Genomic DNA, 11,575 nt, shown 5'->3' on the forward strand with positions numbered 1-11,575 from the left:
TTAATCTCGTAGACTGCGCGACACACAAAAGCAAAGATCCCCCCCATGCAGCCTTTAACAGACGGCGTGGGAAAAGCGCTGTTCGTGTGTTAGCATGTAGGAAAGCCAGCACGGCACACCAAGGGGTGGGTGTGGGTGGCCAGCATTACGTCCGATCATCTTTGAATTTACACATCGCATCCGGGGTGGGGGAATGCGAGTCGGGTCACGGTACAGCGAATGCGACCAGAGCAGCGACCCCACCGACTCAAGTTCCGATCCGCTCTACAAGTCACCCGCGGGCCACCTAGCCCGAGGCTAGACTCTTACATTCAGCCCATCATCCTCTCAGGGGTCGATAAAATTTACAACCACTTCGTAGGGAAGTCCACAAGGAATGTGGAATTTCCACCGCCTCTGCAGGGGTGTAAAGTGGAGACGAGTAACAATGTGTCAGGCAGACTTGCGCTCCATCTCGAATCACGGTCCCACCTCCTTCAACTCGATGTCCTTGCCGTCGCGCTTGTAGACGTTGTGCCTGTTGGGAGGGGGGGGGGGGGCACAGAAGTCACGGGAGGGGATGCGGCAAGTTACACGGACTGCGCTGGACTCTCATTAAGCGTCCTCGCAGACGTTTGCCAGTTAGAGGCCAGCGGCCGCCCTGTTTAATACAGCGTATGCATTAACAAATGAACAACATTACGCGCCTTCAGCTTCAGAGATGGCGTTAAATAAAAACTCTGTCCCGTTACTCAAAAACTAAAGTAAAACGAAACTATTTTTATTTTACCACTGAGCTATGTAGCTCTTTTTCACAAAAAAATGTTTAGCAGCCAAATACTCGAAATTCAAGTTTCTAAATGTGTAGGGAAAAACCCGGAGGACCCGGAGAAAAATCAAAGTGACCAGGAGGAGAACATGCAAACTCCGAATATACAGGCGGACACACAGTACCTGGCCCAAAAGTCTGCTCACTCTTTCCCATTCCGAGACATCTGCAAATTGCCGGGTGGTAGGTGTCACGTTCACCGCTGAATCTCGGTACGCGCGAGCGGCTCGGCGTTTATTTTATTTATAGAGGTGTAGCTCTGCTGTTTTAAAAATACATTGCCCTCACCGCAGAGAACCATAGTAACACGACCGGCACTGTATGGAACAAAACTATGTCACACGCCCTCCCGCATGGCCTTATGGGAGCCTCGGTATGTCTTCAGGGTTCAGAAGACATACTTGAGTTTTTCTTACGGTTCCGTTTCGATGACGTATATGTACATCATGGAAATGAGAAAGGGTTATAGGCTATACGAGGGATCTTGTGCTTGGGGGATTGGCGAGGAAGATGTGGGTGAGACTGGCACGGTACCCGCACGCACCCTCTTTCCGAGTCGTGACGTGAAGTTGTGCATCACGAGGTGTGGCAATGCCTTGGACATCGTGTCCACGTCCGGATGTCGTGCCGCATCACCACGCTAGACAGCGTCAAGTACGCCGTGGGGCCCAGCGGCAGGTGGCACATCACTATCCCGTCTGTGGCATCGTACCACGTGTCACATGGACAGCACGCCGGAGAGTTAGACACACCACAGGTGTCACACAGACAGTGTACTAGAGAGTTAGACACACTGCCATACCATCTGCGGCATCACACCACATAACACTGCACAGACAGTTAAGACACCGCAATCCCCCGTCTGCAGCATCATACTACACACCGCACATCGTACACACAGTTAAATACACCTCCATCCCCTGTCTGTTGCACCGCATCACACACGTCACACCATGCATCACACCGGGGAGCGGGAGCGGAGTGGCTATCTCATTACACTACAAATCCGGTGACCTGACTTCGATTTCCGGTGTGTCCAAGCATCGACAGTGGGGAGACAAAAGGGGCCAGATGCGGTAATGACCACACCACCCACCCCGCTGTGTGCTCTGCCGGCCTTCGTAGGTCACTCGACAAACAGCACTTGCCCTGACAGCCTGTTAAAGGCTACACGGGGGAGCTTTGTCGACTGCGGTGCGTGCGCGTGCCTGGCATACCGCGGTGCTCATGCAGGATGATGAAGTCGGTGACGGTGTTGGCGCAGCACGCCCGCACCAGCGCCTCCAGCTTGTGGCCTCCGCGGTTCATCGGCTGAGCGTTCGGCAGGATCAGCTTCATCTCCTGCGGTGGTGGTGGGAGGGTGGTGTGGTAACATGACAGCAAGTGGTCACACGCCGAGTCCGCTCTTCCCACCGGCGTCCGTCCCGGCCACGCTGCTTTCGCCCCCCCCACCTCCCCGCCCCCCCACTGCATCCAACTCGGGTTGTGTTGTTTGTTTTTTCCATTGCGGAAGCCGAGCCGTACCGGTATACGCGGTCGCCAAACCCCGTGTTGGCACAACTGGGATGCGCCATTGGAAAAACTTTACTATTTTTATTTTACCAGGTAAGGCCCACTGAGCTATGCAGCTCTTTTCCAGAAGCGACCTGGCCACAAATCATAGCTCAACTAAGTGGCTTATCGTCATGTGGAAATTTATAGCAGCCAAATACTCTTAAACGGACGTTGATTCTAAATGCAGAGGGAAAAACAGGAAGACCTGGACAGAAATCCACGCGACTCGTCAAAAAGAGAGACACGCAGCTCCAAATATACAGCAGGCATCAGGGTCAGGATTGAACCTACGATCTCCTGTATACCACGTGAGGAAGTTAACATCTCGCCACAGTGGTGCCCCCAATGGTACATCTTTCCCGTGACCACCGACCGTGCGTACAGTGCTACAGTAGATACATTTTTCGATCAATGGAAAGGATCGATCATAGGATAAAGGCGGACTGAATCGCGAGGAATGAAGTTGACAAAAGCTGCATGCACCAAACCAAAGTGTCCAACGCTCCACCACTGACGACCCCCCACCTCCCCACACAGCCTCCACCTTTCACCAATAACTAGATTTCTTCAGGTTAACTCAACGGATGCGAGTTGTCTCACACTGCACAAGCCCGATGATTGGTCGACACGGCTCGTGTGAGGTGCAAGGAACTGATTCTAAAGCCGATAGAGAACATGTGTGTGTGTGCGATAATTTAGCAGTTAGCATGCTGCCCCACAAACCTGGTAATCCGAGGTTGATTTCTGTTTATAGCCAACACCAGTGGCGATTATCTGAACTGGTCCTGGGCCTCCCCTAGATCGACTCAGCCTCAAATGAGTACTTAGTGCTGTGTGTAAACATCATCACTAGAGAGATAAAGGCGGCCAGTCGTGATGCTGGCCACCCAAACCCTCGCAAACAGCACCTGCCCCAAGAGCCTGTTAAGGCTATATGGGGGACCTCTGTCTTTGCGCGTTTGTACACACGCAATACACGGGGACCCACATCCCTCATGTGACCCCAAACCCTGTAGCCCCTGTGACCCCGTGCCCGCATCTTGATGAACTGCTTGAGGAGGGAGCTGGGGTCGCGTGAGGTCGTCACCATGATGTGGGTCCTTCACACCGGCTCAGCGGTATTCGTCATCCATGTGGCTGCTCACTCCTACTGACACGGGGGGGGGGGGGGGGGGTGTGGATAGAGAGAGGGGGTAGATGGGGCAGGGGGGACAGAGAGGGTAGGTGATCATTTGTCATACTTCCCCGTGCGGGTGAGTGAAGGTGTGTGTATGGGTGGATGGAAGGAGCGACCAGGAATGTTTTAGAATATCACTTTGCAGTGATCTCGTTGATTTTGTGTAGCCAGCTGAGCACTAATGAGACCTGGAAGAGTCCCAATTGCAAGAGTAGGTGATTGATATGGCGGTTGAGTGGGTAAATTGAGTAAGATGATGAGTGAGTGAATGAGTGGGTCAGTGTATGTTAAACCTCTTTGTTACAGCACATAGCCAACCGTGGTAATCGGAAGTGTGACAAACTAACCACAAAAAGCAGTTCTCAAGAAATGAGTTTGTCAATCTAGTCGATGATTTAAAAGTGCAAAGCTCCAATGGCTTCCTAATATTGTAAGGAAGGCTGCTCCAGAAGGAAGACCGCTCCAGAAGTACACGTGATGTGGTGACCACCGCCTTCATTCGACATTCGACCAAAATTTACGCCAGCCACCACACACACACGGCGGACTCTTTTCCGCGTTCACGCCACGGGATTTTTCAAAGTCCACTTGGGAAGCAATCGCCGTGCGGTATTTACGGTCAACGCAACTGCGGCATTAAACCCATTAAACCGGTGGGGGGGGGGGGTTGAGGGCCCGCCGTTCTCGAACCGCGAACCTCTGCGGCAAAACACGGTGCCACCGCTTGGCAGGAAGGACCGACGACGAGCCGTGGATGCGCGCCGACTCGGCGTGTCTAGCGGGCGGAGACGCGCGACGCTTATCCCCCTGCCTCGAGAGTCTCGCAGGAAGGAAGAGAGAGAGAGATGCGAGGAGACCCGATGGTGAGGGATGTGAGCTCACCCTCCCCTCTCTGGTCGTCGAACTCCACGGCCTTCTGGAGTTCAAGCGCCTCCCACCGCAGGTCCATAGGCAGCACCAGGTTTTCTACGGTGACGACGTCAGGGGACGGGGGAGGGGGGGCAGTGGGTGTGGGTCGGGCGGAGGAGAATTAACAAGGAAGGAAAATCATGCGCACGCATGGATTCATTCGGAAACACTTTCCAAGCGCGGTTTTCTTCTCGCCTGTATTGTCAGACCGTCTTGTCCCATCTTAGTCCATCTTGCGTGTCTCATTGTCTCTAGATCCGTCTCTAGTCTGTCTCGCTGTCTCTCGTCCGTCTTGTCGTCGTGAGCCCATCTCTAGATCCTTCTCGCTGCCCGTTACCATCGAGCGCCCTCTTGAGCCGTGCCTTCTCCTCCATGAAAATCTTCTTGGCCTCGTGCGCCTTGCGGTAGAAGTACTCGCTGTGCAGTTGCGCCTGCTCAGCTGCACCACCAAACAAAGACAAAGATCCCCCATGTAGCCTTCGACAGGACTGTCGGGTGCAAGTGCTGTTAACGAGCAGCACCTTTGATACACGAAGGGGGGTGTGTGGCCAGCACCACATCCGTCCGCCTTTATCTCCCCAGTGGCGATGTTTACACAATGCACCAGGTACTCATTTGAGGCTGAGTCGACCAAGGGGAGGCCCAGGAACGGAATCGTCACCAGTGTTGGCCGTGAGCGGGAATTGAACTCGGGTCGCTGGGTTCGTAGTGCAGCGTAGCGCTAACCGTGAGACGACCATAAACAACAACCGCCATTCGCCACGAAGTGGTGATGTCACCAAGGCGCTCGTGCCAGGCTACGTGCAGGTTAAGGCCACATGAAGCGTCGAACGCCCGCTGGCAGCAGGAGGTCACAGACAGACAGACCCAGGTTGCCATTGGTTGCTTGACTGAGATGACTGGCCGATGCACCACCTGTGCCCCCTACTGTGCTACACCACCGCTCCCACCTACACAAACTCCCTTGGGCTATACTTTTTGGTTCTTTCGGTAAAGTCACATAGGCATAAAATATAAAATAAATTAAATCACGATGCTTCGGGCACAACACAAGCGTCCATCATCAGGTGGGACAAACCACAGCAAGAAACAATTGCTGAAGTGGGCAAAAGAGCTGCTGTAAGCAAGAGACTATATAGGTAAGAGAAGGGGGGAGGAGCCAGGGAGGAGAGAAAGAGGGGGAGGGGTATGGGGAGGGGAGTGGCAACACCATGAAGCAGTTAAGGTTTTACCTGGTTAATAACATCTTTCCAATGATTGCTCAATTTGAATCAATTTTCTCGGTTGAAGATATGTCTGTGTTTATACATCTGGATGGCTTCATGAACAAACCTTTGCTAGTAGCCCGAAGGTTTGCAGAGCACCTTGGTCTCGGAAAAAAACAATATCATGCGAGCCCACAGCGTTATAACAATGGTCAGCTATGGCAGAGGTATTGGTTCTGCCATGTTTCAGATCTGCCTTGTGCTCACGGACACGGTTCAAGATATATCGTTTCGTTTCCCCAATGTAACAATCACCCTTGGGCTATCATTTGTGATGGCCAGGTGGCTTCTGAAAAAAAGAAAGCTACATAGCTCAGTGGGGACTTACCTGGTAAAGATGTAGTGGAGTAGGAAGGTGTGCTGGGGAAACTGCGTGATTGTATTGATCACACGGCCAGTGTGGGGTTTATACTGTTTGGTTCTATTTGGTAAAGTCACGTAAAAAACAACAAAAAATGAAAAAAATCACGACGTTTCGGCTACAACACAAGTGGCCTTCATCAGGTGAAGGGACCAGACTGTCTAGAGGACAGCGCTGGAGTGAACACAGCCAAGCTCAGACTGCGACCTTTAAGCTGTGTGAGAGGACGCAGAACACCTTGACTAAGGAATTAGCATAAAAATTTGCATTTAATTGGCGGACTTAGCATGATGAATAATGTACAGGGGGGGAGCATGTGAAGACCTGCGAGGGGAGGAGTTTACATATTGATGGTGTGAAAAGGAATTTAAGCAGCTGCGAAAGTTTGGGATACCACTACTTGAAAAAATATACTGTACCATTGAAAATTAGTTTAATGTTTGGGTTGATTCAGAAGATCTTTCCAATGGTTGCTTAATTTGAAACCATCCTCTCAGTTGAAATTGTGTCTGTATTTGTAAATCTGAATTGCCTCGTTAACAAATGTCTGATAAAAACCCGTGGGTTTGCAAAGAACCTTGGTATCGGAGAACATTATATCGTGATCACCCACAGTGTTGTAACAGTGATCAGCTACGGCAGAAGAATTCTTTCTGCCGTGTTTCAAATCTGATTTGTGCTCGCGAATTCGGTCAGAGACATGTCGTTTCGTCTCCCCGATATAGCAGTCACCACAGGTGCAGGTCAATTTGTAAACTCCGGGGTACCGTAAGTCAGGAATGACATCCTTCACGGAAGGGATCAGGTCACGGATTTTGTGTACTGTATTGAACCGGACCAGGATCTTGTGTTTGCTTAGAATTTTGGAGATCTTTTTAGTAACACCTGCTAGATATGGTAGTGTGATGGTTTTGATTGGAGTATCAAGTGGTTGTTTTTGTATGGAGGGAGAAACAGCTTGGCGGATGGTACAGATCAGAGTATCCATTCCTTTTTAGGGTCAGATGTACATGTTTTAATTCACTGGTCAGGTGGTGTTGGTCCGAAATGCAATGAGCCCTGTGGTATAACGTTTTGATGAGATAATTCTTTTGCATCGGGTGGTGATGGGAATCAGGTTTCAAGTAGGAATCTGTGTGGGTGGGTTTCCTGTAGACAGAATGTCCCAATGAGCCATCAGGTCTCCTCTCAAACAGAACATCCAAGAATAGCAGCTTGCCATCTTTCTCCACTTCCATGGTGAATTTGATGGCGGGGTGTCTGGAATTAATGTGGTCTAGGAAAAGGTTCAAAGCCGGGAGGCCATGTGGCCAAATGAGGAAAGTGTCGTCTACATATCTCATCCACAGGGAAGGTCTGAGGGTGGAAGTCTGGATGGCGTCTGATTCAAATTTCTCCATGAAAATATTGGCTATCACTGGTGACAAGGGGGATCCCATGGGGGTACCCTCATTTTGTTTATAGAAGGAGCCATTCAAGTAAAGTAGGTTATCGTTGAGGCAGTGCCTAACCAGTGCAGGTGTATCGGGGTCTAGTCCATATTGGACCAAATTTTCAATTATTTCAATGGTATCAGGTCTGGGACCTTGGTGAACAAAGAGACCACATCGAAGCTGACAAGGATATGGTCAGGGGACAGTACGTCTTTGACCATAGAGACCAATTGTGCTGAGTTAAGTACTGCTGAGGCGGTCTTGCCAGTATAAGACAGCAAGGTATCTGACAGAAAACGGGCTAGTCTATAGGTAGGGGAGTTGATCGTGGATACGATGGGTCGTAGTGGGGTGCCTTCTTTATGAATCTTGGGAAGACCATAGAATCTAGGGGGTCTTGCAGCAGAAGGTTTTAGGGAGGGACGTTTAGTTGGGTCGATTAGGGAGGTCGAACTTGTGATGATCTTGTTGGTTTTTTATCGCTAGGCTATTAGTAGGGTTATTTTTGATTTTTGAGTAACTTCCATCGTTGAGCAGATTCTGGATTTTGTTGTTGTATGAATCTTTAGCCATATTTACAGTAGCGTTGCCTTTATCGGCTGAGAGGATGACTAAATCACTTCTGTTTTTTAAATTCGCGAGTTCAGAGCGTTCATTTTTGCTGATGTTACTAATGGGTTTCTTAGCATTCTTAAGAATAGTGGCTATTGCAGCTCTCGCAACGTCTGCTTGGATGTGTCCTACGCCTTTGAGGGCTACATCGACCTGAGAGATGATATCATCTACTGGTATGTGTTTTGGGGTGGCAGCAAAATTCAGCCCTCTAGCCAGTACTGTTTTCAGATTGTCCGAAATCGGGGTGCTACTCTGATTAATGACGATTTTGTTGACGTCTAGTTTTGTTATATGTGGAACTGGGTTCTTCTTTGATAGGTGGTTGAATTTAGAAATCAGGTTAGATTTACATTTGACTGACAGTGAATCAGCAGAAGAAGCAGTCATGTTGTCTACGTGATTCCAATCAGAAGGTGACAATTTTTCTGTTAACATTAAATGAGCTTGTAGGAGAGTCCTGTCTAAAGTATCGAGTTCAAATTGAAGTAGCCTTATCCTCTCTGAGATTAAAGATAGGCTGGTCTTAAACAGAATCTGTTTAGAATTCGGAGAAGATACAGCAGCAGAAGTGAGTGTGAAAGCGATGGGTATTACCTTGTGATCGCGGCATCTTTTGAGGAAGGTCAGCGTCTCGATGAGCTGTGACTTCTTGTCCCGTTGTCTGTTAAAAGCTCTAACAGATAGGTGAAAGCCCTCCCCGTAGAGGTTATCAATTCTAGATTTAAAGCTTTCGTGACTGCAAGGATCCATACTGTTTGGTTCTATTCGGTAAAGTCATCAGGTGAAGGGACCAGACTGTCTAGAGGACAGCGATGGAGTGAACACAGCCAAGTTCAGACTGCGACCTTTAAGCTGTGTGAGAGGAAGCAGAGCGCCTTGACGAAGGAATTAGCATAAAAATTTGCATTTAATTGGCGGACTTAGCATGATGAACAATGTACAGGGGGGGGGCATGTGCAGACCTGCGAGGGGGGAGGGGGGGAGTTTGCATATTGATGGTGTGAAAAGGGAATTTAAGCAGCTGCGAAAGTTTGGGATACCACTACTTGAAAAAATATACTGTACCGTTGAAAATTAGTTTAATGTTTGGTTTGATTCGTGAAGGATGTCATTCCTGACTTACAGTACCCCGGAGTTTACAAATTCACCTGCACCTGTGGTGACTGCTATATCGGGGAGACGAAACGACTTGTCTCTAACCGAATTCGCGAGCACAAATCAGATTTGAAACACGGCAGAACGAAATCTTCTGTCGTAGCTGATCACTGTTACAACACTGTGGGTGATTACGATGTAATTTTATCCGATACCAAGGTTCTTTGCAAACCCACGGGTTTTTATCAGAGATTTGTTCACGAGGCAATTCAGATTTACAAACACACACAATTTCAACCGAGAGGATGGTTTCAAATTAAGCAACCATTGGAAAGATGTTCTGAATCAAACCAAACATTAAACTAATTTTCAATGGTACAGTATATTTTTTCAAGTAGTGGTATCCCAAACTTTTGCAGCTGCTTAAATTCCCTTTTCACACCATCAATATGTAAACCCCCCCCTCCCCCCCTCGCAGGTCTGCACATGCCCCCCCCCCCCCGTACAATGCTCATCATGCTAAGTCCGCCAATTAAATGCTAATTTTTATGGTAATTCCTTTGTCAAGGCGCTCTGCTTCCTCTCACTCAGCTTAAAGGTCGCAGTCTGAGCTTGGCTGTGTTCACTCCAGCGCTGTCCTCTAGACAGTCTGGTCCCTTCACCTGATGAAGGCCACTTGTGTTGTGGCCGAAACGTCGTGAATTTTTTTTATTTGTTGTTGTTTTTTACGTGACTTTACCGAATAGAACCAAACAGTATGGATCCTTGCAGTCACGAAAGCTTTAAATCTAGAAGTGTGGGGTTTATCTGGGGTCAGCCTGAGGAGACGGCGGAAACAGTGGGGTCGTGTTAGGACAGCCAGGTGAAGAGGCTGTGGTGATGAGGTAACGGTCGAGCCAATTAAGCCAGAAGGGCTGTGATTGGTTGGTGCTGTTGCTGCGGCCGAGGAGGTGTCGAGGTGTCTGGAAAAAGGCAGGTGGTTGAAGATGCGAGGCGTGCGGAGGCACGTGGACCAATTACTTAACGAAAATGAGAATGGGGATAAATTGGGGGGAGAAAGAGAGAGAGGAAGAGATTGGAGTTGGGAGCTGTGCGGTGAAGACGTGGAGTTCGGAAACAGAGTTTAGAAGAGAGTTGGAGCATGGTGATAGCGAAGCTGAAGCAAGACGAAGCAGTTAGCAGTGCACTGAGCATAGTGATAGCGAAGCTGAAGAAGACGGAGCAGTTAGCAGTGGAGAGAGCGTAGTGAAGCTGAAGAAGACGGAGCAGTTAGCAGTGGAGAGAGCGTAGTGAAGCTGAAGAAGACGGAGCAGTTAGCAGTGGAGAGAGCGTAGTAATAGAGGAGCTGGAGACGAGGTGTGCGGAGACAGAGAAGTGAGATTGGGTTTCGCTGTGTACGACGACGCTGTATAGCGGAGGAGCTGAGGAGGATAGCCAGCAGTGGAGAGAGCGTAGGAATAGAGTTGAAGACGTGTGTGTGTGCGGAGAAAAGCGACGTGATACTGGGAACCAAGGTGGTGAGCGAGACGGGCGAAGCACGGCGAGCGAGCCGTGGTGTCCAGGATACGGTGGAGTGTGGAGAACGTGTTAACGATGAAAATAAAGAAGTGGTTGAAGAAAGACATAAGTTGTTCGTGTAAAGTTCAACCACTACAAAAATATATCTTAATAGTTTAGTTTATAGTTTTTCAATTACAATCAGCCGGCGTGTGGCACGTGTCTCCGCGCGAGAAGACGTGAACTTCTTTTGCACCGTACGCAGCCAACCGCGCTGAATAAGAGACACGAGCCCAGACGAAGATGCAGCAGCAAGCAGCAACAAACCACGAGCTTGCACTCTGAGTGCGGCACCACGATGCTCCTAGCGACGTCGTTGATTAATGTCTGTAATTAATATCGATGGTGAATCTCTGTAATTAATATCGATGATTCGATTCCACGAGAACAGATTCCACAAGAATCGATTCCACAACTATTCTATTAAAGCAAAGTACGCGATTCAATTCAAACGTGTTCATTCCGGTATCATAAGAATCGGTATTCATTCTGTGCTGGAGGAATCCGATGCGCTATAAAGCTCTTTGATCACAGATGTGCCAGTAGGGGGCATGGGGTCATAACGTCACAACAACAAACAATACAAAAACGATGAGTGCAAAGGGAATGATAGCAAACCACTAAAAAGAGGTTAAATAAACCATATAAGTTCATACTCTTTGGTTCTTTCGGTAAGAAGTCTCGCTCTCCGTTCCACCCACTACAACTGGCGTCAGAAGTAGCCAAATAGTAAGATGAATCGCTATAATGGAGACGCGAAGAAAAACTCGTACCAGGGCTCCGGAGGAAGAGGAGGACGAC

General features: G+C 49.1%; 1 protein-coding gene across 1 annotated transcript in view; it reads right to left on the reverse strand.

The window, feature by feature from the left end:
- Positions 1-425: 425 nt before the first annotated feature.
- LOC142905862 (U3 small nucleolar ribonucleoprotein IMP4-like) overlaps positions 426-11,575 on the reverse strand; it is a 12,265-nt gene continuing 1,115 nt past the window's right edge. Inside the window, exons 1-7 of the mRNA XM_076053120.1 lie at positions 11,548-11,575; positions 4,786-4,887; positions 4,422-4,505; positions 3,450-3,509; positions 2,026-2,149; positions 1,353-1,506; positions 426-517 (exon numbers count right to left, since the gene is read on the reverse strand). The exon at positions 11,548-11,575 is cut by the window's right edge and continues 1,115 nt beyond it. Of these exons, the coding sequence (XP_075909235.1) occupies positions 1,385-1,506; positions 2,026-2,149; positions 3,450-3,452 (249 nt within the window). The 5' untranslated portion in view covers positions 3,453-3,509; positions 4,422-4,505; positions 4,786-4,887; positions 11,548-11,575 and the 3' untranslated portion in view covers positions 426-517; positions 1,353-1,384. The remainder of the gene's footprint in view (positions 518-1,352; positions 1,507-2,025; positions 2,150-3,449; positions 3,510-4,421; positions 4,506-4,785; positions 4,888-11,547) is intronic.

Source organism: Petromyzon marinus, chromosome 59, assembly GCF_048934315.1.
Source record: "Petromyzon marinus isolate PM22_M1 ecotype Great Lakes invasive population chromosome 59, UKy_Petmar_22M1.pri1.0, whole genome shotgun sequence".
NCBI classification, from domain to species: Eukaryota; Metazoa; Chordata; class Hyperoartia; order Petromyzontiformes; family Petromyzontidae; genus Petromyzon; species Petromyzon marinus.